We start from the raw sequence: 24608 nt of genomic DNA, 5'->3' as shown, positions 1-24608 counted from the left end.
AGTCAGAAGTCAGGCCGGCGCCTGCCGCGCGGGCCCCACGTGGTGGGGAACGCAGCGGCTGAGCGTGGGTGGGCCCCGGGACTCAGAGGCCATGGCGAGCACCGCGGTAAAGTACCTGAGGTAGGCGAGGCCGGGGGCGGGCACGCGGTGGACGGCTGTCCTCGGGCCCGGCGCCTCGTGACACCCGAGGGCAGGATCTCAGGTTAGCGCTTCCCTCAGCCAGGAGGAGGCCCAGGCCGTGGACCAGGAGTTGTTCAACGAGTACCAGTTCAGCGTGGACCAACTTATGGAGCTGGCTGGGCTGAGCTGCGCCACAGCCATTGCCAAGGTCAGTGGCACAACCCGCGATCTCCGGGAGGAGCAAGGAGGTGGCCACACTCCTGAGCATAAAGTATAGGAGCTGGCCCAACTGGTCTGTTACTGCCTGAAAACCCTTTGACTCTGCCTTCAGGCATATCCCTCCTCGTCCATGGCCAGGAACCCCCCTACTGTCCTGGTCATCTGTGGCCCCGGCAATAACGGAGGAGATGGTTTGGTCTGCGCTAGACATCTCAAACTCTTTGTGAGTATGTGGGGAGGAGCCCTGGGGGAGGGCTTTAGGGTTCTGGGATCTGAAGTTAAATTGCCACTTCCCTTTACATTTAGGGTTACCAGCCAACCATCTATTACCCCAAAAGGCCCAACAAACCACTCTTCACTGCACTGGTGACTCAGTGCCAGAAAATGGACATCCCTTTCCTTGGTGAAATGCCCCCAGAGGTAGGTGGCTTCATTCAATAGCCCATCTCCCCAGTAACCACTCCAGGCTCTGCTTTCTGCCCATTTCCAGGCGGAGCTCACTTACCCAGTCCCAGCACAGAAGATGCCTAAAGGATGCTATTTGAATAGAAGTGGTAGCCCCTCCTCCTCCACAAGATGTTCTCATATGAGTCCCCAATGCCACCACTTTTTACAGCTTTCTTCCCCAGTCCCTCTGTAGTCAGATCCTCTTCCCCTCGCATGCTGTAAACATGATTTGTCCCTCTCTGGCTGGAGTAACTGCCTCACTCTAAATCTTTTCTGCAGATGCATGAGTTTTTTATTAGAAAAACTCTTAACACATTTTGCAGACAAGGATACAGAGTTGCAGTTTAGTGGTTTGCCAAAATCACAGAATTGAATCATGGCAGAGCCGAGACCAGAAATTGAGCCCTCCTGATTCTGTCCTGGGCTCTTCTGCACTGTAGCCTCTCCAGTGGCAAGCACTCAGAACAGAAAATGTGTGTGAACTCAGCTTGGCCTGAATCCACGGCCATGCCCCCCTTTTTCTAGTATGCCCTTTGTTGGTGCACTCCTATAATCCCAGCACCTTGGGAGGCTGAGACAGGAGGATTGCAAGTTCAAAGCCAGACTCAGCAATGGTGAGGCACTAAGCAACTCAAGTGAGACCCTGTCTCTAAATAAAATACCAAATAGGGCTGGGGATGTGGCTCAGTGGCCAAGTGCCCTGAGTTCAATCCCTGGTACCCCCCCCCCAAAAAAAATTAAAATAAACAAGCAGGGCATTGTGGCAAATGCCTGTAAGTCCAGTGGCTTGGAATAATAAGGCAGGAGGATCCCAAGTTCAAAGCCAGCCTCAGCAATTTAGCAAGGGTCCTATGCAACTTGGTGAGACCCTGTCTCAAAAAATAAAAAAGGGACTGGGCCTGGGGGGCTCGCCTGGCATGTGTCAGGCACTGGGTTTGATCCTCAGCACCACATAAAAATAAAGGAATTGTGTCCACCTACAATTAAAAAAATATATTTATGGGCTGGGGCTGTGGCTCAAGTGGTAGCGCGCTTGCCTGTCATGCGTGTGGCCCGGGTTCGATCCTCAGCACCACATACAAACAAGGATGTTGTGTCCGCCGAGAACTAAAAAAAAATAAATAAATATTTAAAAAAAAAAAAAATTTATAAATAAGTGAAAGGACTGGGGAATGTGGCTCAGTAGTTAAATGCCCCTGGTTTCAATCTCTGATATAAATAAATAGGGCTGGAGAGGTTGCTCAATGTTAAAGCACCCCAAGGTTCAATTCCTAGTGCCAAGAAAAAAAAAAAAAAAGATGGCTTTGAGTGAGATAGTTTCTGTGCCTCTGAGTGCTCTGTGGGTACAGAAGATAGCCCTCCCCAGTTAAGGCTGCTGGTCTGACATCCTTGCCTTTTCCTGCTCCACCACAGCCCATGATGATTGATGAGCTGTACGAGTTGGTGGTGGATGCCATCTTTGGCTTCAGCTTCAAGGGTGATGTTCGGGAGCCATTCCGCAGCATCCTGAGTGTCCTCAGTGGACTCACTGTGCCGATTGCCAGCATCGACATTCCCTCAGGTGCTGGGACCCAGAAGGTTGGGGGAATTGGGGCTCTACCCTCTGTCGCAAAGCAGGTACCTTGGAATCCTGATTGTTGAGCCAGAGCTCCAACCAGGTCTAAAATGACGAGTATAGAGGGGTTGAACACAGCTTTCCAGGTCCCACATTTTTTAGGGCTGAGGAGGAGTTCACATGCTAGCCCCATGAAGAAAACAAAGCCCAGAGGTATCTGGAGCTCCTATGGTGACAGTTCCTCCAGCAAGGACTGAAGGGGCATCCCAGTCCTTAAGACTAGGGTAAATCGGGCTGGGGCTGGAGCTCACCGGTGGAGCACTAGCCTAGCGTGTGCGAGGTCCTGGGTTTGATCCTCAGCACCACATAAAAATAAATAAAGGTATTGTGTCCAATTACAATTAAAAAAAAAAAAAAAAAAGACTAGGGTAAAGTGAAGTGAAGAAGGGGACTAGACCTATGGCCTCTTCCACACTTCTGAGCATCACCCTCTTTTCAGGATGGGATGTGGAGAAGGGAAACTCTGGAGGGATCCAGCCAGACTTGCTCATCTCTCTGACAGCACCTAAAAAGTCTGCTACCCAGTTCACTGGTCGCTACCATTACTTGGGAGGTCGTTTTGTACCACCTGCTCTGGAAAAGAAGTATCAGCTGAACCTGCCATCCTACCCGGACACTGAATGCGTCTACCGCCTCCAGTGAGGCAGGTGGGTGGGAATTCTCCTCAATAAAGACTTAGTGCCTTTCCCAGAACTGTTGTCCTGGGAGCTCTTCTGGATGTAAAGATTAATGGGTGGTGGTATTGCCTCTGGGGGAACAGAACAGGCAAGAGAGGTCATGTGGCATGTAGAAAAAAATGATAATTAACTAGTTGTCAAGTCAGATGTGCTGTTTTTCATACACAAGTGACACTTATCCATTTGAGACAGCGAGCTGAATGCTGTCTTTAAGCTACTTCCATTTACATTAATGTAGCAAGACTCCAGGAGGTTAACAGAAGGAATTTCTTCAAAAGACTTCAAGGAAATTTCTTTTTCTTTTTTATGGTCCTGGGGATTGAACCCAAAGCCTCTAACATGCTACACAAGCATTCTACTACTGATCAGATCCCCACCCGTTTTTAGTTTGAGAAAGGGTCCAACTTGAACTTGTGATCCTTCTGCCTCAACTGGGATTCTAGTTGTGTGTACCACACCTTGTATTCAGGACCTTCCAAGGCTGGAATTAAAGATGCCAATTTGTATGTACCTGTAGGCTGGAGCTCAAGTTCATATTTATTTATAGTCAATTGGTATAGTGTTAGAAACAAGCAACCTATGAGCTGAATATAGCCCATAATCCCAAATTTGTGTTTTTCTTAGCCTTCATGATATTTAAAAGCCAAGACCTTTCCCATAAGTCTGCATTTTGGCGTATTTTGGTAGGGATGCGCCTGTCTATATTCCTGTTCCCACTGCCCCTGTCTACCTTGTTCCTTAGCTGCCTGGCTCCAGGAGGCACTTGAGTTCATGTCTCTGGGTTGGAGGCTGCAGGGAGAGTAGGAGAGACCATGTCCACTCCCTTGACTAAGACGCAGCACTTGTCTCCAGCAGGAGACTGTTGTCCCTGAGCTCAGTTTCCTCTTTGGGAGGGGTTCCTCCTGTAGGATGCTGACCATGGTCTCGGAGGCTACAACTGAAAAGGAACCGACTCCAGCTTGAGAGGCCTTCAGTCTCTCTTCTTCTGTTTCTTCTTTGTGGTGCTCTGGTCAGTGCTGACTCGCCTTCTCTCCTCCCTGAGTTGTTGCCGCCTCCTCTTCTTACCTCTGTTCTCTATTTCCTCAGTCCTGTCATTGTCACCCTCACAGCTTACCTCCGAGACCTCCTCCTCTTTCCTGCACTGCTGTCTCTTCTTCTTGCTTCTGTTACCGCAGGGCGAGCTTCCTGCTTCCCTGGCTGCACCCTCTGGAGCAGTCTCCTCCCCATCCCCATCAGCCACGCTCAAGTCCTCCTCATGCCACTGCTGCTTTTTCTTTTTCTTGTCTCTGCAGCAGGGGTCCCTGTGCGCTCTGCTCGTCACCTCCTTTCTCCCGACACCACTTGCAGGATCCTTCCCTCTTCCTTCTCCACCCAACACCCCCGTCTCTTCCTCCCCCTCCTCCCCTTCACGGTGCTGCCTCTTCTTCTTCTTCCTTTTCTTAAGAGACTGATGGGCTTGCTCTCTGCTCCCGGGTTCTTCAAGCCCACTGGGCCCCGCGGCCTCGTCCTCTCCACTCCGTCTCTCATCTGAGACCTCTTCTTCTTGATGTCGTCTTTTCTTCTTTTTGCTTTTCCTGGTGCTGTGCTCAGTGTGTTCTGGGTGCTCCTCATCCACACTCTGCTCAGTTGCTGTAGGCTCTTTCTGTTTCCTTTTCTTTTTGGGGGGGTTGGGAGGCTGGCTTTCAGACTGTGGCTGAGAGGGCTCAGAGACCTGGCCTTTAAGATGAGCCAGGAAGGCCTGCTCCTGGGCCTCTAGCCGAGCAAGCTTGGCCTTCATTGTGATCCCAAGACGCGCAGCCCTGAAACAGACAGTGTCAGCAAGGGTATTGGGAGTTGGGCCTATCCTTAGGCCTGCAGGGAAAGTTGGGGCTTGGGGACAGAGAACTACCTATTTTCAGGCAGCATATGGGTAGACAGCAAGAATTATTTCTTTGGGGTAGAAATAATCAAAAGGTAGCATAGGCTTGATAGGCAGAAAGGAAGGGAGCCCAGAAGTGACTACTACTTACTTGTGTGCTGTTCGCCCCTCGCAGGCCTGGAGCAGCATCTCATCAGTCAGGCTGGGGGCAGATGAGGAGTTACAGACAGATTGGCAGAAAGGCTTGACCTCTCCTTCCCTCTAAAATGTTTAACACTGAGATTTTTGTTCAAGACCTTATTTACTTTTTAGTTATAGGTGGACACAATATCTCTATGTTATTTTTATGTGGTGCTGAGGATTGAACCCAGCGTCCCACACATGGTAGGCAAGTGCTCTACCTCTGAGCCACAACCCAGGCCCAAGACCTGGCACTTTCTGAAGTGCTAAGGACATACTAATTAATACAACCCAATTCCACCCCCAGGAAACCCAGGCAGGCACTGGACTCGGCTCTTTCTCCCTCCCCAACCCCCGCCCACCATGCTAAAGTGGACTCTCACATCTTTGGGGGTCTGGGCCCCTGGCTGTCGTCATCACTGATGCTCTCCAAGTTTCTGTCTGGCTTCTCTCCACCCGAAGTCAGCGTGGCCGTCTAGGAGGGATGAAGTGCGTGCACATGGCCCACTCAACACCACTACCACCCCTCTTCCTTTGTGGAAGCCTCCCAGGAATTCATAGCCTAGGCAGGAATTTGCCAGCCCCCAACTTGCTCCTTGCAGAGCCACAGGCACGGGGGCCTGCATACTTCAACCTGGCAGAAGGTAGACTGCAGCTGCTGGAAGCAAGCAACCTTGGGCTCATAGCTGGCTGGTGGGCAGAACAGACAGGAAGGGAGTGCTCTGGGTCATCAGACCGTTACAGAACAGGTGCCAACAACTGACAATAAAGATGGCATCCACCCACCCCCACCCAATACCGACTCACGGCACCTTCATTTAATTAGATTAACTGAGAAGCTACAATGGGCCAAGGAGCTGGGGATACAAAGTTGAATAAAAATGAGAAGGGTCCAGCCCAGGTGGAGCTATAGGGAAAGGGATAAGAAATACAGTCCAACATAGGCAATTATGATGGAAATGCTACCTCTGGTAGAAGAGGGGGGCCCAAGTCAGACTTAAGGGCTTGGGAGGGGTTTCTAAAAGTAACTGATGAGTAGTCTAGAAGACAAGAAAATCAGCAAAAGGAGAATATGCCTGGCAGAGGGAATAGTACGTGCAAAAACCTGCAGGTGGAAGAACACAGTATCTTCAAAGAAAAGAAACATTCTAGTTGGCTAAAGTGTAACTGTCCTCGAGGAACTGGCAAGACGTGGGGCTGGAGAAAAGGCAGGGACAAGGCATGAAGGGCCATGTACACAGCCAGATAAACCTGGACCGCACCATCCCAGTCCAAGAAGAGTTGGTGACATGCTGAAAGTTGTTCTAGAGCCCACATCCTGAATGTTTTGTAGAGGGTAAAGTGATTGGGGTGGGGAGCGAGACTAGGGGTGAGGAGGCTGTTAAAGAAGTGACCATGACATGAACTGGAGTAGTACAACAACAGAGAGAAACATAGAGTGGAAAGATCTGCTAGGTAATATGCAAAGCCCTCAGCACATAATAGCCATTCAATGTTAGCTCCCTTCTACTGGTACAGTAAAATCAAACCAGCTGGGCGTGGTGGTGTGCACCTGTAATTTCAGTAACTCAGGAGGCCGAAGCAGGAGAATCACAAGTTCAAGGTCAGCCTCAGCAATTTAGTGAGGCTTTAAGCAACTGAGCAATACCATGTCTCAAAAAAGAAATAAAGAGGCTGGGGATGTACTCAGTGTAGAGAACCTCTGAATTCTATCCCCAGTGCCAAAAAAAAAAAAAAAAAGTAGACTAGGGTTGGGGTTGTGGCTCAGAGGTAGAGTGCTCGCCTACCATGTGCAAGGCCCTACGTTCAATCCTCAGCACCACACAAAAATAAACAGATAAAATAAAGGTATTGTGTCCAACTACAACTCTACAACTAAAAAATAAATATTAAAAAAAAAAAAAGAGACCAAACACCTGGGTTCTGGTCCTATTTGCTGTTACTAGCCAACTGGGCTCTTTGGCAAGTTACTTTTCACCCATTTAGCCACATATGCAAAATAAGGATGGACTAGATAAATTCTTAGGTCCCCTTTACCTTCTAAGTCCTTTGAATAGACACAGATGCCACCATCTGGACCCTATCCTCCATTCCCTATTATTCCTCCCCCAGTGACTGGCAGGGATCCATGCAGCTGAAGATCTGTATATTTGCAGTATTGGGGATTGAACCCAGCATCTCTCACACGCTAGGCAAGCATTCTGCCACTGAGCTATATCCCCGCTATATTGTTAATATTTGTATGTGTGGGTGTTAGTACTGGATTGAATTCAGGCACACTCTAGGTTACCTCCCTGGCCCTTTTTGTTTTTTTGACATAGGTTTTGCTAAGTTGCCGGGGCAAGCCTAGAACTTATGATCCTTCTGCCTCACCCTCCCAGGTTGCTGAGATTACAGGCATGTGCCACTCACCCAGCTCTGAAGATCTCCGTTCTTACTAGGAACTTGGGCAGTCTAAGTTAACCCAGAAAGATGAGCACAGGATCATACTAGGTTATGGACGGTCCTGATAATTGGTAAGGCACACAAAGCAATTGCTCAGGCTCCAAGAGAAGCCAGGAAGGCAAAAAGGATGGCCCTCTTACCCCAGCCTCTAATACCTTCACGAACTTCTGATACAGCATGTTAGGCTTGGGACGATTATGAGTGGTCTCCTTGGAAAGGCGTCTTATCTGCACTCCGTCCTGCAGGAAGGTATAAGTGAGTAGGTGGCATACCATATGTTCCCTTCCCACCGTGTCTCAGGCCCTCCATTTCCTGTGCCTGCCTATCAGAGCTCATACCTGCCCAGTTTCTACTACCAAGTTGGCTGCAGTCTTGTTGAAAAGCTCATTCCACCAGTGGTTTGTGAACTCCTTGGCAGGATCATGTCCCACCTGCCAGGGGAATAAGTATGAACCTTGAGTACCTGTCCATCAAGCCCTCAAGGGTCCCCTCTCTCGTCCATGCTGACCAGCCTGCCCAGTCTTACCCCATGAGTATCTTGCTTTAGAGTCACCTTGATGGCCTGGGTGATGCCATTTTCCTTCCGGCCTAGTCCTTTGCCTGCAGAGAACAGTGAATAACTTGGCTTATTCTGCAGCCTGCCTTGAGCCACCAGCCACTCCACACATGTCACTCCTTGCCATTGTACACCTTAGCATTTGGGTATACTTTATCCCTTTTAGAAGGACTTCTAGTCTCATTCTTTCTAGTGCCACTCTATGCATTCCCACTGTGTCTAAACCTAAGCTAACCTTCTACCTGACTCTTCAGGGACAGAGTCCAGGTCCCTCCCTCCCTCCCTGGGTCCTCCCAACCACTTCTTCTTCCTTGTTATCCACTGTCAAATTTTCCCCATTCTTCTCTCTTTTGAATAAATCAGAAAACTTATTCTTCTGTAAAATTTTCCTTTAAACTACCTTTTCCTCTAACTAAAGGACTACAGTGGGTAATCCAGGAGGCCTCTCCCCAAGGCAGAAGGTGGGCAGGGAGTTGGGGATTATGGAAGAGGCTCCATGGGGATAACCTTGAGTCCATCCATGCTTTAGCAGCTGCTCCTCAGCAAACTTCATCCCACGACTCTTGACCTCTGGGGTGATGCTCATGGTGGGCAAAGAGGCTTGGCTTTCACCAGAGGAGGAGAAATGACATCATCCTTTTAAGAGGAAAGAAGAAAATGCCCATAGCAGCCATGAACTGTGGGAGGCCATCCTCGCACGTGAATGAGTTACCTCCCAGGCTGGGTGAGAGGCGCTTGGACACAGCGGTGTAAAAGCCATCCCACACCCTTTCCCAGGTCCGAGGGCTTGTCTGTGCAGAGGCATGCCTGGCCACTGACCTGAAGACCCAATCGCCAGCCCTGACCTTGGGATGCTGCCCCCCCTTAACCTTCATTGGATGGGATTTTCCCTTGAATTTTTTGTTCCCCCAAAAAAGCTCACTCCCTGGCATGCTCTCCCTCTCTCATTTGTCTCTTCTGTAAACCTCGCCACCGCATTAGGTGGCTGGAGGCAGGAGCTAGGAGAAGCCGTCTCATGAGCTGGAGTTAAAGGTAAATGAGAGTCTGTCTCTTTAATTTAAAACTCACTAGCAATTTCTTATACATCGAACCTTCTTTTATGAAGCTTGCGCTGGTCGCGTGGCAGAATGAACCCTACTCTGGCTGCTCTTGTAAGAATTCTCTTTCCTGAGCCCTCAGGAGAGACAGGAAGGAGGGCCTGTTTCTTCCTGACTGCTCCTGGGGAGCTCCCTGACTGTCCAACACCAACATATCTCAGACTCAAGAAGGAATGGTGTTAACACTAATGCCTAGATTTATGGAGAGTTCACCACAAAGGTATGCTAATGCTTTCCTGAATGTGGATTCAGGAAAGTATTATAATGATCTCTATTTTAGCTGGGCACAGTGGCTCACACTTGTAATCCCAGTGACTCAGGAGGCTGAGGCAGGAGGATCACAACTTCAAAGCAAGCCTCAGCTAGTCAGTGAGTCCCTAATCAACTTAATAAAACCCTGTCTCAAAATAAAAACTAAAAAGGGCTGGGATATGACTCAGTGGTTAAGTACCCCTGGGTTCAATCCCCAGTACCAATATAAACAAACATCTCTATTTTACAAAAGAGGTTAGGTAACTTGCTTAAGGTCACACAGGAATGTGTGCAAAATTCAAATCAAACAGCTTGTCTGCAGAGTCCACACTCTGCCACCATATATACCATCTCCCAAAATTTATTATCCTATAAAAATAAAGCTATAAGGTCCTTATCAACCTGAGTTTTAAGGTAATAGTTAGGAAAGCCTACATTCTCTACTATGTCACAGCATTTACACGGTCCTATTGGTAAGGAGCTACACTTTCCCCACAGTGCTGCTGTGTCTGCCTTGGTGGAGCTCCCCTTCTGAAAATGTCCAGCTTAGAAGGGCACTCTGAGGAACTGAACCCCAGGGCACTTGACCACTGAGCCACATCCTAGCCCTTATATTTTATTTAGAGGCAAGGTCTCACTGAGTTTCATCAGCCTCACTAAATTACTGAGGCGGCTTTGAATTGGTGATCCTCCTAAATCGCTGGGATTATAGACATGCACCACCATGCCTGGCTTAGAAGGACACTCATACTGAGCATTTAATGCTTAACAGGTAGATTACACATATTGTCATATAATCTTGACAATTCCGAGATAAGTTATGCTTCCTTTATGAGTTTCTTGCCCGAGCACACAGCTGATGAAAATGGAATAATAGCCCAATCAGCCTGACTCCAGAATGGTTCCCTATCACTCCATCAACTAGAGGCATTTCTTTACAGTAACTCATGTTATTCTATTTGAACCCAGAATGGTATTATCAAACTTATATGTAAATTTGTCTCTGAAATGGTTAAAGTGTCTTATCACATAAGACATTGAAAACTAAGATTATCAATGCTGACTCACAGTTAACTTGTGCTAATATCTGCAGACATTTCATTTATTATAGACATTTCATTTATTGCAGATGATTGTCAAGAATAACTCAGGGTAATTCATACCCTCCCAAAGTGACAACTCTTTTTTGTTGTTATTGTAGACGGACACGATACCTTTATTTTGTTTTTTTTTTTATTTTTATGTGGTGCTGAGGATCGAACCCAATGCCTCACACATGCTAGGCAAGTGCTCTACTAACGACTAGCCCCCAAAGTGACAACTTTTTTTTTTCAACTTTATTTTATGAGTTTACTTTTCTATACGGTGCTGAGGATTGAATCCAGTGCCTCACATGTGCTAGGCAAGCCCTCTACCACTAAGCCATAACCCCAGTCTCCAAAGTGACAACTCTTAAGGGAAAACTTTTGTTTAAGAAGACATAGTAAGTATCTTTTTTAAAAAAAAAAATGAGACACACCATGACAGCCACTCCTCCTAAACATAATATGTTAGATTTAAGAATGGTGAGCAGGAGACTGTTGGCCTGTTTTGTATGCTTGTTTGGAAATATTTAGGGGCAGTTTCTATCTAAGGGGGTTTTTGTGAATCTCTTATCCCCCCTCTTCCATCCCAGCAGAAGAGCCCTGGGGATTCTGCCATTTTTTTCTAATCCACGTATAAACATGCATTGCTCTAAGCATTTTCCATTAAACATTAAAAAAAGAAGAAAAATGGTGAGCAGTCCCCAGTACAAATTCAGGATGCTTCACATTTCTACTGTGAAAGATGATAACCTGAAACCATAGCTGCTACCTTGTGAGCTTCCACAGAAAGTTTTAAGTAAAGAAATTGCTCCATCTTGTTTCTTGATACTCTAAGACAAGTAAAATTCAAATGCTGAAGCCTTTTAGGCCACCTCAAAACAATCTCCTTTCAGAAGTCATCTCTGATCAATCCCCAGATTTCAACAATCATATTTTACACATTGCCCATTTACTCTGTACCAGCCTGTTGTTAACTACTTCACATGGATTATCACATTTCAACTGATCAACAAGGACATTAGGAGGCGTTATCAGTAATTAAAAAAAAAAAAGCAAACAGGGGGCTGGGGTTGTGGCTCAGTGGTAGAGCGCTTGCTTCGCACGCCCTGGGTTTGATTCTCAGCACTACATAAAAATAAAGATGTTGTGTCCATCTACAACTGAAAAAAAAAAAGCAAACAGACACGCTATTGCCCAAATCAAATAGCTAGCGAGGAGTGGATGCAGGATCGGTAGTGGGGCAACTCCAGAACTGTTGTTCTTAACCACTAGCTCTTCGGTTCCTTACAGCCCCTCTTGCTCTCTGCGGTAAGGCTTACCAAGTCTACCCTTGTCTTGGCAATTCAAAACCACACGCCCTCAGGCTTTGTTCGCCTGACACATAAAGCCTCTCCAGAAATCGAGAATGCTTTGGGTCATTTATCGAACCGAATGACATGCATGGGGATCGCTTTAAACGGACTTCCAGTGGGTGCGGGGAAAACTAAGTCTCGGGGGTGCCCCGCGATCCTCGTGAAGGCCGGGCACGCTTGGGGACACTCTCTGCCCAACCTGTCTTCCCAGATGGCGCAGGGCCTCTGTCTTAGAGCAGCCCTGGAGCCGGCTGCTCTTCCCCGGCCTCCAACCTCCTGCTGCAGTCTCCTACCCTCCCAGCCGCTCCTAGCCCGGGTAAGGGAGCCTTACCCGCCTCGAGAGGTGCTCTCCGCGGAAACATGTGCCACGCCTGACTCGGGCGCCGCCATTTTCCCGGAAATCGCGTCCCGGTCCTTCTAGGCTGCGGGGACCATAGAGACGCCCGTGGGCCCTAGGGTCCCAGTCCTGCGGAAGCCGTCTCGGAGGCTCGGTGTCGTGGACGCTGGGCGCTGGGGTGTGCCTTGCCCTGGGTTCCCTGGATGGTCCACTTGCTTCCTCCCCGCAGGCCACGAGGGGCAGGGGACTGCGTCGTCACCGAGTCCCCGCGGGATGCCGAGTACAGCTTTGGGCTGCGCCGGGGGCGGCTTGAGCAGGTCGTGGGGCGGCAGGGGGTGGCCGCCGAGCTGTGCTGGACGGGAATGGACCTCAGCTTTAGGGAACAGTTATTCTGAGACTAGAAATGTCAGTAGGTTCCTCGGACACTCTGTGCCCGCCCACCCTGCCCGGTGTGCCAGGACGTGCCGGTTCCGGGGAACTCGGGGAGGCGGAGACGCGAGCCCGCGAGATCCCGCCCGCACGCCTGCCCGGGCCGTTGGGCTTCCCTGTGGACACGGGGGTCTTTGAACAGGGAGGGAGGAGCCGCACGTGCCGCCGACCGCAGCTGTGCCCAGTGTTCACCGGCCCCGGGTCTCCTGAGCCGCCCAGGGAGGACAAGTGCCCCTCACCCGCCTCCGCACATCCGTCCTCCGAGGGCTTAACGCCCCTGGACGCTTGTAAGCAGAAAAAAAAAAAAAAAGCCATTTCACAGTTAGGCCTGGCACCGATGCTTAGAATACTATACCTAGTTCATCCTCCGTGAAGTTTTTTCCCACAGATTTATTTATTTATTTATTTTAGTCTGTGGGTTGAACCCAGGGATGTTCTACCCCTGAACTAGGTCCTCTGCCCCTTTTTAGTTTTTATTTAGAGACAGGACCTCTCTCAATTGCTAAGGCTGGCTTTGAACTTAGGATCCTCCTTTACATCCTCCTGCCTCAGCCTTCCGAGTCCCTGGGGTTACAGCATGCACCACCACTCCCCGTCTTACCTTTACTTTAACATATGGTAACTCTGGATCCTGGATATTGGAAATTTAGATGCTTGCAGAAGGAACCTGGGATGCCACAAAGACATTCCTCTAGCGGGATCCAAATGAAGAGCATTCTGTGAATGGGAGTCCTTTTCTCACTCTGCTACTAATTGTGTGACCTTGAACAAATCACTTCTTAGCATCAAGAGCACCCTTGCCCTGATATGTACAATTAGAGTATTGGACTGGTTCAATCTTTTTCACAAAGTGAGTTTTATTATAGTATTTCAGGGATCACAGAAATTCCACAGATAGGACTTCAATTTCTACTACCCCTCCCCCAATTCTACCCCCATTATCTTATTTGTGTGTGTGAGGGCTGGGATGTAGCTCCACCACCAAGCAGTTGCCTCACATTGGCAAAGCCCTGGGTTCCATCCCCAGTTCCAACAACAAAAAAAAAATGTGTGTGGTGTGTGTGTGTGTGTGTGTGTGTATGTATGTATATATATTTTAAAAGATTAAAAGTCAGGTTTGAAAACAAATGATTTAGCCTTCATGGTTCCTTTCCATCCAGATCCCCCCCCCCCCCAACTGGGGATTGAACCCAAGGGTTCTTTCCCACTGAGCTACATACACAGCCCTTTTCATTTTTTATTTTCAGACAGGGTCTCACTAAGTTGCTGAAGCAGCCTGGAATTTGCAGTCCTCCTGCCTCAGCCTCCTGAGTCACTGGGATTACACACATGACTGGCTTTATTTACTTTGAGACAAGAGTCTCACTAAATTGCCCAGACTGGCCTAAAACTTGCAATCCTTCTACCTCAGCCTCCTGATTTGCTGGGTTCACAGGCATACACCATTCTCCATAAGCACACAAAAATAACAAGGGAAGAGCATCAGTGTATTATAAACAAGGAATTCCTAGGTATAGGAAAATTATGGCTTCTTCTTGCTCTTTTTTTTTTTTTTAACCCAGAAGTTCTACTACTGAGCTACATCCCAAGCCCTTTTCATTTCTATTTTAAAACAATCTAAGTTGCATAGAGCCTTGCTAAGTTGCTGAGGCTGGCTTTGAACTTGTGAGCCTTCTGCCCCAGCCTTCCAAGCTGCTGGAATTACAGGTGTGCGCCATTGCACCTGGCCTGCTCTTTTCTTCTGAGGGGTGCAGGTATGGAGTGCTGGGGATTGAACCCTTGAACAGGCTAATCCTGTGCTCCACCCCCATGCCCTTTCCCCCTTCTTTATATTGATAATGATTGCTTAGCCAAACTTGAGTCAGGCTATTGAATCTATTGAAGCTTCTCACAGCCAAATCTACGCACTTTATAAAATTCAGTTTTAGCAAAGAACCCTGCTAAATCCATTCAGCAATACCCCCCCTTCATATCTGATCACTCTCAATATCTGATCAGGTTCTTCATCCTTCACCAGCCCCAGGTGATGCCTGATCACCTTGTTAGGCTGGTTTAGCCAGAATCCCCTCACCCCTCACATTCTCTCTTTATAACCCATCCTACTCCTTGGCTATAAATTTCCATTTGCCCCTATTCTATTCAGAGTTAATCCAATCCCTCTCCCCCAATGCAGAATTCCATTACCATGACCTATCTAAACCTGTCTCTCTGGCCCTGAATGAAGTCGGCCTTACTGTGCTTTGACAAACATCAACAAATAAGCTTTTTCTTTAACAGTAATCTTTGCAATTAAAAATGTCAGCGATCAGGGCTGGGAGTGCTAACTCAGTGTTAAAGCACTTGCCTAACATGAATGAGGACCTGGATTCGATCCCAGTACCATTCGAAAAAAATCAATTAATGCATTATTTTCATTAGGAATAATAATTTCAAAATAGCAAATGGATACAAATTAGAGTTTCTCAGTGCTGAGGGAAACGGGTCAAAGGTGAGGAACAATTATAAAAAGCATTCCATTTCAGAAAACCTCCGTGGCTCATGGCCTAGGGTGCCATTTCTCTTCCTTCCCTTCTCATTTTTATTCCCGTCAGTGGATCTGAAATTGCAGAAAGAGAAACTATCTGTGGTTGCAATACAATGTGAGATTTTTTTTAATACTTGTATAACAAATACTGGCAATATTTACCTAAGAGAATGTTATTTACTTTTCTTTCTGTTCAGAAAAAAAAAAAAAAAAAGGTGTGCCTGATCTTATAAGATCTTTCCTAATCCTCAGTCTAGGCAGTTTCTAATTTTCCTAATTCATTAACCATTTGAGTTCATGAGAGTAAAAATTTTATAGTTCCTAGCATACTATGCTTTACCATTTAAAAATCATTTTTACCAGGTACAGTGGCACACGCCTGTAATCCTAGCAACTTGTGAGCCTGAGGCAGGAGGATTTCAAGTTGGAGACCAGCTTCAGCAATTTAGCAAGACTCTGTATCAAAATAAAAAATAAAAAGGGCTGAAGATATGGCTCAGCGGTTAAGTGCCTGTGATTTTGATCTCAAGTATGAAAATAAAATTAAATAAATAAAATAACTTTTTGCACAGTGGTTTATAGTTTAAAATATCATTTTTCACAAACATCAACATATAATTGCCCCTCTGTATCCACAGATTCAACCAAGCACAGATAAAAAATATCGGGGCCAGGTTGAGTGGCACATGCCTATAACCTCAGCAGCTGGGGCGGCTGAGGCAGGAGGACAGAAAGTTCAAAGCCAGCCTCAGCAACCGTGAAGTGCTAAGCAACTTGGTGAGACCCTGTCCCTAAATAAAATATAAAATAGCGCTGGGGATGTGGATCAGTGGTTGAGTGCCCTGAGTTCAATCCCTGGTACCCCCCCCAAAAAAAAAAAAATCGGAGAAGAAAAACAGAGAGCTTGCCTGGCAGGTGTGAGGCATTGAGTTTGATCCTCAGCACCACATAAAAATAAACAAAACAAATGTATTGTGTCCATCTACAACTAAAAAAAAAATGTGAAATTTTAAAAATAAATAAATATACAGGAGGGCCAGGTGTGGTGGCCCACGCCTATAGTTCCAGCCTCTTAGGAGACTGAGGCAGGAAAATTACAAGTTTAAGGCCAGCCTCAGCAACTTAGCAAGGCCTGTAGCAATTTAAGAGGCCCTGTCTCAAAAAAATGAAAAGGGCTGGTGATGTTGCTCAGCAGCAATAGAGTTTTTGAAAGGATGTGCCTCAGTTACATGCAAATACAAGGCTGTTTTATGTAAGGAACTTGAGCATCCAGATTTTCGTATCTGTAGGTGGTCCTAACACCATTCCCCTGTGGATGTTGAGGGGTGATTTCTTTGATTCTCACCATTATCCTGTATTTTATGTAATTGCCTCCAGTTGTAGATGAGTAACTTGAGGGCCAGGCAGAGCACAGAGACAGGAAGTGGGCTAAAATGTGCTCACAGCGTTAGTGCTGCCATCAGTGTGTGTTCAGCTCACTATTTATTCTCTTAGATGCTGTGCTGTCATCTGCCCTTGGAGCCACTGTTCTCTGGGATCTGGGTCAAGACCTGTCTCTGACCCCTAAGTCCTGTTCCTCTAGTTGTGCCTCGCCTTTCCCTGGCCACACTTCTCTCAAGGGGCTTGGAACCCCAGCCTGTGTAAACGCTGGTGGCCGGCTCTCCTTTGCAGTGCTTGCTGGACTTCTAGAGTTGTCCTAGGGACTATGGGTTTCAACACACTGGCTTTCTTTTATTTCTTTTTCATTCTCTCTGCATCTCCTTACTGGGGATTGCACCCTGGGGCACTTTGCCACTGAGCTATATTCCCAGTCCTTTTTATTTTGAGACAGAAACTTGATAAATTGCCCATGTAATCCTCAAATTTGTGATTCTCCTGCTTCAGCTTCTGGAGAAGCTGGGGTTATAGGTGTGCACCCTGTGCTTTTTTTTTTTTTAAATCCAAATGGAATAGTTTCAGAAATATCAGCAAAAATGCTGTGGAAACCGGGCATGGTGGCACATGGCCTGTAATCCCAGTGGCTTAGGAGGCTGAGGTAAGAGGATCTCCAGTTCAAAGCCAGCCTCAGCAATTTAGCTAGGCACTAAGCAGCTCAGTGAGACCTTGCCTCTAAAATATATATATATATATATATATATATATATATGGGCTGGGAGTGTTGCTCAGTGGTTAAGCACCCCTGGGTTCAATCCTGGGTACCAAGGAGAGAGATAGAGAAAAAGAGAAAGAGAGAGACAAGAAAGAAAAACAAAAAAGCTTTGGAAAAATTTCTGTAAGGGGCCAGTTGTGGTGGCCTGTAATCCCAGCTTTTTAGGAGGCAGAGACACCAGGATCACGAGTTCAAAGCCAGCCTCAGCAAAGGAGAGGTGCTATGCAACTGAGTGAGACCCTGTCTCTCTAAATAAAATACAAAATAGGGCTGGGGATGTGGCTCAGTGGTCAAGTGCCCCTGAGTTCAATCCCTGGTACAAAAAAAAAAAAAAAATCCGAAAGGGACTGTAGAAAAGATCTCAACACCAGCCAGAGTAGAGATGGGAAAGGGATCCACCATGGCAAAAAAGACACCAAGGAATCCCGGCCTTATTCTTCTCCTGGCACTGCTGCCCCAAACATGAAGCAAAGCATCTTGAGAAATTGGGACTCCCCCTTCCACAACTAGAGCTTAGCTGAACAAAGAAAAACAAGGGTCCGCGGGGCGCTCTGAGTCGGAGCGGTGAAGTCTTTGATTTGAGCATCCTCTGCCGTAAACATCTGGTGATCCCTGACAGGAACTGGGTGTGGCGCCCAGAACTCTGCAGAGGCCGTGGCGCGGCTGACGCAGCCCTCTTACTCCACCTGCTGGCGCTCTTTCGTATTGCATGTTACCATTTAAATTATATGTATAATGTATGGAAATAGAAATGTATGATATATAAGTGCCTTGCACGATTGGAAGGATAGATAACAAGGTGTTAAAGGGGAATTTTCATTTTTTCTTCGGTGCTGGGGATTGAACCCAACCCGAGGCCTTGCTCTTGCGAAGCAAAAGCTCTATCACTAAACTACACCCCCAACCCTAATTTCATTTTATTTTATATATGTATTTTTGTGGGGATTTAACCCAGGGGCTCTGTACGACTGAGCAACATCTCCGGCCCTTTTAATTTTGTTTTGAGACAGGGTCTTGCTAAGGTGATTCGGCTGGTCTAGAGCTTGTGCTCCTCCTCCCTCAGTATCCTGAGTAGTTGGGATTAGTAGGCGTGTACCATTGCGCCTGGCTTTTTGGATTCTTTTTAAATTTTTTTTTTTGTGGGGCTCAGGGCTTTTCCCATGCTAGGCGAGCACTCTACCATTGAGCTGTATCCACAGCCCTAGGCCTAACATTTTTTATGTTTATTCAAATTACTTGGGAGGGGCTGTGCACACCTGTAATCCCAGAGATTTGGGAGGCTGGCTCACAAATTGCCCACACTGATTCAAGGCCAGTCTGGGCAACTTAGCAGGACCCTACCTTAAAATAAAATTAAAAAAAAAAGCCCCCACATGATGGTGTACACCTGTAATCCAAGCAACCAGGGAGGCTGAGACAAGAGGATCACAAATTGGAGGTCAGCCTCAGCAACTTAGTGAGACCCTGTCTCAAACAAAAAATAAAAAAGGGCTGAGGGTGTGGCTCAGTGGTTAAGCAGCCCTAGGTTCAATTCCTGGCACCAAAGTAAATAAATAAATAAATAATAAAATAAATAATAAATAAATAAAAATTTTAAAAGTGGGGTGGGTGTTGGGTGGCTCAGTAGAAAATAAAACAAAACACAACGGGGCGGGAGGGAGAGAGACAAAGAAATCCTCATTTCACCTTCTTCTACATTTGGAGGGATTCTTCTTTCGTGGCAAGGAAGAACTCCTCTAGCGTTGGAGATGAACTATCTGGGCTACTTAATTACTATGTGATCTCCAACAGTAACTGACCCTTTCTGGATGTCGTCAAAGGGTTCCTCTTGCGTCTATCAAATACTTCAAGGCCTTCCTCTCTGCCCTGCTCAGCCTTTATGGGTTCACATACCAAAGACTTCCAGCCACAGTTAAGAAGTGATTTGGAGGAGAGGAGGAGGATGGATGAACCTGGGAAACAGACAACCATCCAGGCTGGGGAGCATTTGTCCTCCCCTCCCGTCCCTCTCCCTCTCCCTCTTTGAACTGGGAAGAAGCCAATCAGATGCACTGGATCAGGGCGTCCTGTTCGAGGAGACAGGGGGCTATTTGTCTTCTCTCATGAGAGACTGTCCAGGGAGGAGGAAGGAAAGGCTTGGGGACAGGGATGGAGTGAACAGAAGGAATACAGCCAACTGGACCCCTGAAGAGTATAACTGGGGTGCCCTTGTGTGGTCCAAGTGAGAACCTGGAGCTCTTGTGACTTGAAGAGAAACCAAAGAGGGATTGGTGGAAAACAGCAGAAAGTTCTGGTTTGGGACAAATCACCCTTTTCCCCATCTCTTCTTCATCTGGTAAATGAGGAAGCTCACTGTTCTGAGGTGACCCCCAGTTCTGGAACTGTGTGGTTCTAGAAACCCAAGGCTACAGACGTAGGTTTGCTCAGCAGAGAAAAAAAAAAGCTAAGAAGCAATTTAAAGCCCTGAATTTTCCTAAACAACTATTAATGGGGATGTATAGTGGGAGTCCTTCATCTGCTTTGATAGCAAACAAAAAGGAGTTGGATTTATTCTGGATTGTAGGGAATGTTTTGAATCTTGATCTGGAGGGGGTTACCTGTGTTCATGATGTATACACAGGTAAAAAAGTCATTGATCTTACACTTAAGATCTGTGTGCTCTTTGAATATGTGAATCATCCCTCAATAGAAAGACTTTAAGCCAGGCACACTGGCACACATTTGTAATCCCAGCGGCTTGGGAAGCTGAGGCAGGAGGATTGCAAGTTCAAAGCCAGCCTCAGCAATTTAGCAAGGTCCTAAGCACCTTAGTGAGACCCTGTCTCTAAATAAAATATAAAAAGCCCTGGGGATGTGGTTTATTCAGTGGCTAAGTCCCCTGGGTACAATCCCTGGTACCCCCCCCAAAAAAAAAGGAAGAAAGAAAAGTCCTCCTCCTCATCTAATTTCCATCTCTTCTATGTCTCTGCATTAATAGTAGCTATTTCCTCTGCCCTCTGTGGAAGCAGGCCACTCCCCTGGACTCAGATAAAATCTTTTCAGAATCTTGCAACTTGGAATTCTGAGGGAGACCCCATTTCAACCTTCTCACCACCTGTTCTCTCCCCCTCAGCCCATTCTCTTCTCCTTGGATGTCAATTCCTGTCCCGAGCCCGCCCCCCACCCAGGCTCTTTTTCCGGTGGTATGTGCCAGCCGGTCCTGCATCCCACATCCCCAGCTGTTGACATTTCGTTGCCATTACCCACGGCATAAAGAAAGGCGCCCTGTTAGTCAACAATAGGGGGAAAGACAGAGACAATGGGAAATTGTGCTTCCCATGGGTGGGAACAGAGAAGGAAAGGACAGACAGACGGACAGATGGGGAGGGCAGAGCTGGATAGAAGGGGTCAGCTTCCTTGAAGCATCTCACCTTAATAGCCTCTTCCCAAAGGCCATGCACACCCAGATGCGGTGGGCAGAGGACTTGCAGCGACGAAGTAGAGGAGCTGCCTAAATGAGACCCACATGGCAGTGCAGAGGACCCGAGCTTGACTGCCATGGATCTGTGAGCCACATTCAGGGCTCATTCCCATCCCACCGGTCCTACACCTTCACACCCACTGGTCACTCCACCCCCTTCTGGTTCAAGAGTGTTTAGAAGAAACAAGGCACCTGCTTTCTGCACTCTTCCAGGTAATCATTTCTGAGCTGACCCCTTTACTCCATCTTCCCTCTTGGTTCCCACCCCTCATCCCAAACCCATCATCTCCTCCTGGTCCCAGGATGGTGAGCTCCACAGATAAAGGTACGGGGCTGGACACAGGTCACTTAGCCTGGCTTACTGGACTGATGGTTGAGAGAAGCTTCCAGCACTCTTCTTCTTTGAGCACAGGGATGAAGCCTTTCTCAAAGGTATAAAGGGGGTAACCACGTTGGTCAAGTGCTCAAGCCCTGGGGCTTCAAAGTGCTTGGACTTCCAGAGAGACCCGGAAACACCTTTACCAGGACCCACTGGACTGCCTTAAGCAGGACAGAGAGCAGCTGAGCATTGCTCCCTTCGTCTCTGGAAGAGACCAGCTTCTCGCAGGTAGGCAATGGGGCTGCTGGCTACCGTGTCATTTTCGGCAAAAGCATGAAAACACTATGTAGACTCATTTTAAACTACAGAAATATATGGGGCTGGGGTTGTGGCTCGGTGGTAGAGCACTTGCCTAGCATGTGGGAGGTACTGGGTTAGATTTTCAGCACCACATATAAATAAATAAATAAATAAATAAATGTCTATTGACAAGAAAATATTTTTTAAACAATACAGAAATACAGATCAGTGATAAAGAGCTTGTCAGATCTGGGTTCAAATCCCAGCAGATCCTTCCTCTTACTATGTGACCACACTGAAGTTTCCTAAAAAGTGTGCACCTTTGTTTCAACATGTGTCATATGGTGTTTGTTAGTTCCTGTCCTCACAGGATTGCTAGGAAGGGGAAATACACACTTATGTATATAAGTATATACACAAAGTGCTTGAAGTGGTGTCAGGCATATTTGACTTTAAACATTTTTTTAGTCATTTCAGAGTTCTTTTTTAATTTTTTATTTATTTTTTAAATACATGAGAGTAGAATGTATTACAATTCTTATTACACATATAGAGCACAATTTTTCATATCTTTGTATAAAGTATGTTCATGCCAATTCATGTCTTTATACATGTTGAACATTTAAGATGTTGATGCTAGCTGTCATGATAGTTGGTTCCAGATTCAATGTCAGTTCTCATGTCACTCTTTTTTTTTTTGGTGGGGGGCGGTAACTGAGAATTGAACCCAGGAGCACTTAACCACTGAGCCACATCCCCAGCCCTTTTTTGTATTTTATTTAGAGACAGGGTCTCCCTGAGTTGTTTAGTGCCTTGATAAGTTGCTGAGGCTGCCTTTGAACTCACAATCCTGCCTCAGCCTCCCAGCTGCTGGAATTACAGGTGTGTGCCACTACACCTGGCCATGGTCACCCTTATTTAGCAGGTTTTCCTAACAGTGCAGGAGGGTCTCTCATTCAGATCCTGTCGCAAGTACTCTCACTTTGAATCACTGGGAACTTCTTACTTCTTACTTACTAAACTGTTTCTCCAGCACGTTAGTGTCTGGCCCTCATTTGCAGGAAGATGGAGCTCAGTTCTTTAGATTTCTGGTTACTCTTCAGGAAGTTTCCTTTCTCTCCCCATACCCTCTCTCTTCCTCTCAGAGGTCCTTAACGTAAGTTCATTCATTAAAACACCCACAGACACTCCTACTGTGTGTCACAAACAAGAGCTAAGAACTGGAGATGATGGTGATGAAAGCACGCAAACACACACACACACACACACACACACACACACATTCTGTATCAGGAACTGCTTTAAACCCTTTACATTTACCATATTAATTCATCAAATCCTCACATCTACTTACTGCTCAGTGAGGTAGGTATACTATTATTATCCACATTTTACTAATGCAGACAGGAGGCAGAGAGAGGTTAAATAACTTGTTTAAAGTTCTGCAGTTAGGATGTGGAAGAGCCACATTTGAAAAATAAAACCAGATCAAAGGGTCCTCAGTCTAATTTAAAATAGATATGACAAAGAAGGGGGGAATCTTCTGACAAAATAGACAATTGCATTTGAAATAGTTTTTTAATAATATATGGATTGATTGATTGATTTTTATGTGGTGCTGAGGATCAAACCCAGTGCCTCTTGTATGCTGGGCAAGTTCTCTACCACTGAGCCACAACCCCAGCCCTGAAATAGTTTTTATGGCTTTCTAATTTTATACTTTATAACTTCTGGAAAACCTCACTTATATAATCTACACATGCACATGATTATTTTCAAATTCACACCATTAGGTTAGATATTAATAAAATTACTTCTAAGGAAAAACAATCCCCAGTCCAGTACATTAGATCACAGTGCACTACAGTATAGCAAACTGGGAATGAGAAGTTTTCCCAGAGGGGGTGGGGGCCAACTGATGCCTGTGTAAAGGAGGTGACCTTCAACTGGGCTGCTTTGGAATTTGCCAGAAGTCCAGCATGTCTGGAGCACAGTGAAGAGTGGGGGATGGTGAGGGACAGCACAGGGGTTGATTTCAGACATGCAGGGGAGACTGGATCGTAGGGAGACTGGGAAACTGTAGTCAGGAGACTGGACTTCATCCTCAGGACACTGGGGAGCCACTGTTTCAAGCAGGAGATGTCAAGGTTATATTTATTCTGAATTTGGGATGGAGAAGGGGTGTGGGGGGGACAGACTGGAGATGACAACTGGATGGCACGCTCAGGAAGTAGCACCTGGGATGGGACAGGACAGAGATGCTATATCAGGACCTGCTGACTGAGGAGAGGTGGGCCAGGAAGAGGGATGGCCCTCCGGCAGAGTGGGTGGGGTCCTTACTCCCTCCACTGGCCATACCTTCCTTTTGTCACCAGCTCCTTTTCTGCCCCCTGGGCTTCCCAGTTGGATAGCTCCCTCCAGGAATTCCTAAGGGGTTTCCTCTTTTCCCATCCCATTCCCCCCTCCCCTGTCCTAGGGAATGCCCCTTTTGTGCCCTGCAGACAGTGCCTTCGGACTGCCCATCATGCCAGGTGGCCTCACCCTTCCTGCACTGTGCCGACTCCTTCTCCCTTGGGCCTTTGCCATCTTCCACAAAGCCCTGGGGGATTCAGGTAAGACCCCAGCCCAGCCCAGAACCTGGAACACACTGGGGGGTGGACATCAGGGGTGGGAGGGAAGAGTGGAAAGGGCCGCTGTTAGAGGTATTAGGAGAGTCAGTGGGGAATGGGCAATGGAGAGGGTCAGGGGACCAGGGGAAAGTCTCTGGGGGCAGGGTCTGCATGGGCACTTGGGGCAGTGAGGATCAGGGGGTTCCTGCCACTGTGGCCCCCTCTGCCCAGCATTCCACCCGGGCCCCCACTACCTCCTGCCCCCCATCCACGAGGTCATTCACTCTCGTCGTGGGGCCACGGCCACGCTACCCTGCGTCCTGGGCGCCTCGCCTCCCAGTTACAAGGTACGCTGGAGCAAAGTGGAGCCCGGGGAGCTCCGGGAGACACTGATTCTCATCACCAACGGACTGCACGCCCGGGGCTATGGGCCTCTGGGAGGGCGCGCCAGGATGCGTAGGAGCCATCGCCTGGACGCCTCCCTGGTCATCGAGGGCGTGCGCCTGGAGGACGAGGGCCGGTACCGCTGCGAGCTGGTCAACGGCATCGAGGACGAGAGCGTGGCGCTGACTTTGCGC

General features: G+C 47.3%; 3 protein-coding genes across 5 annotated transcripts in view; 2 read left to right on the top strand and 1 right to left on the bottom strand.

The window, feature by feature from the left end:
* Positions 1-6: 6 nt before the first annotated feature.
* Naxe (NAD(P)HX epimerase) lies at positions 7-7692 on the top strand. Of its 3 annotated transcripts, none has more exons than XM_048814693.1 (7): positions 7-120; positions 220-328; positions 452-562; positions 646-759; positions 2200-2347; positions 2841-3048; positions 7498-7692. In XM_048814693.1, the coding sequence occupies exons 1-6, from the start codon at positions 92-94 to the stop codon at positions 3041-3043; spliced, it is 714 nt and encodes a 237-aa protein (XP_048670650.1). In that variant the 5' UTR covers positions 7-91; the 3' UTR covers positions 3044-3048; positions 7498-7692. The 3 variants fall into 3 exon arrangements, with proteins under 3 accessions (XP_048670650.1, XP_048670651.1, XP_015358207.1); XM_048814694.1 differs by lacking the exon at positions 7498-7692 and adding an exon at positions 5424-5956; XM_015502721.2 differs by lacking the exon at positions 7498-7692 and having other exon boundaries at positions 2841-3094.
* On the bottom strand, positions 3386-12685 carry Gpatch4 (G-patch domain containing 4). The gene is made up of 8 exons (XM_015502720.2): positions 12235-12685; positions 8625-8753; positions 8088-8161; positions 7900-7992; positions 7717-7800; positions 5500-5591; positions 5088-5138; positions 3386-4877 (listed from the first exon to the last, which is right to left on the bottom strand). The coding sequence occupies exons 2-8, from the start codon at positions 8701-8703 to the stop codon at positions 4049-4051; spliced, it is 1302 nt and encodes a 433-aa protein (XP_015358206.1). The 5' UTR covers positions 8704-8753; positions 12235-12685; the 3' UTR covers positions 3386-4048.
* A 7989-nt stretch (positions 12686-20674) lies between these two features.
* Bcan (brevican) overlaps positions 20675-24608 on the top strand; it is a 36846-nt gene continuing 32912 nt past the window's right edge. Inside the window, exons 1-5 of the mRNA XM_048814940.1 lie at positions 20675-21015; positions 21105-21234; positions 21328-21409; positions 23923-24033; positions 24262-24606. Of these exons, the coding sequence (XP_048670897.1) occupies positions 21106-21234; positions 21328-21409; positions 23923-24033; positions 24262-24606 (667 nt within the window). The 5' untranslated portion in view covers positions 20675-21015; position 21105. The remainder of the gene's footprint in view (positions 21016-21104; positions 21235-21327; positions 21410-23922; positions 24034-24261; positions 24607-24608) is intronic.

This window comes from Marmota marmota, unplaced genomic scaffold, assembly GCF_001458135.2.
Source record: "Marmota marmota marmota unplaced genomic scaffold, marMar, whole genome shotgun sequence".
Taxonomy (NCBI): Eukaryota; Metazoa; Chordata; class Mammalia; order Rodentia; family Sciuridae; genus Marmota; species Marmota marmota.
This window is presented reverse-complemented; position numbering and strand designations above follow the sequence as displayed.

Coding starts and splice junctions, on each gene's coding strand:
- Naxe (XM_048814693.1), top strand. CDS start 92: ATGGCGAGCACCGCGGTAAAGTACCTGAG. Junction 121..219: donor ACCGCGGTAAAGTACCTGAG/GTAGGCGAGGCC, acceptor CGCTTCCCTCAG/CCAGGAGGAGGCCCAGGCCG. Junction 563..645: donor CTAGACATCTCAAACTCTTT/GTGAGTATGTGG, acceptor CTTTACATTTAG/GGTTACCAGCCAACCATCTA.
- Gpatch4 (XM_015502720.2), bottom strand. CDS start 8,703: ATGAGCATCACCCCAGAGGTCAAGAGTCGTGGGATGAAGTTTGCTGAG. Junction 5,592..7,716: donor TGTATCAGAAGTTCGTGAAG/GTATTAGAGGCT, acceptor CATCCCTCCTAG/ACGGCCACGCTGACTTCGGG. Junction 5,139..5,499: donor GGGCCCAGACCCCCAAAGAT/GTGAGAGTCCAC, acceptor ATCTGCCCCCAG/CCTGACTGATGAGATGCTGC.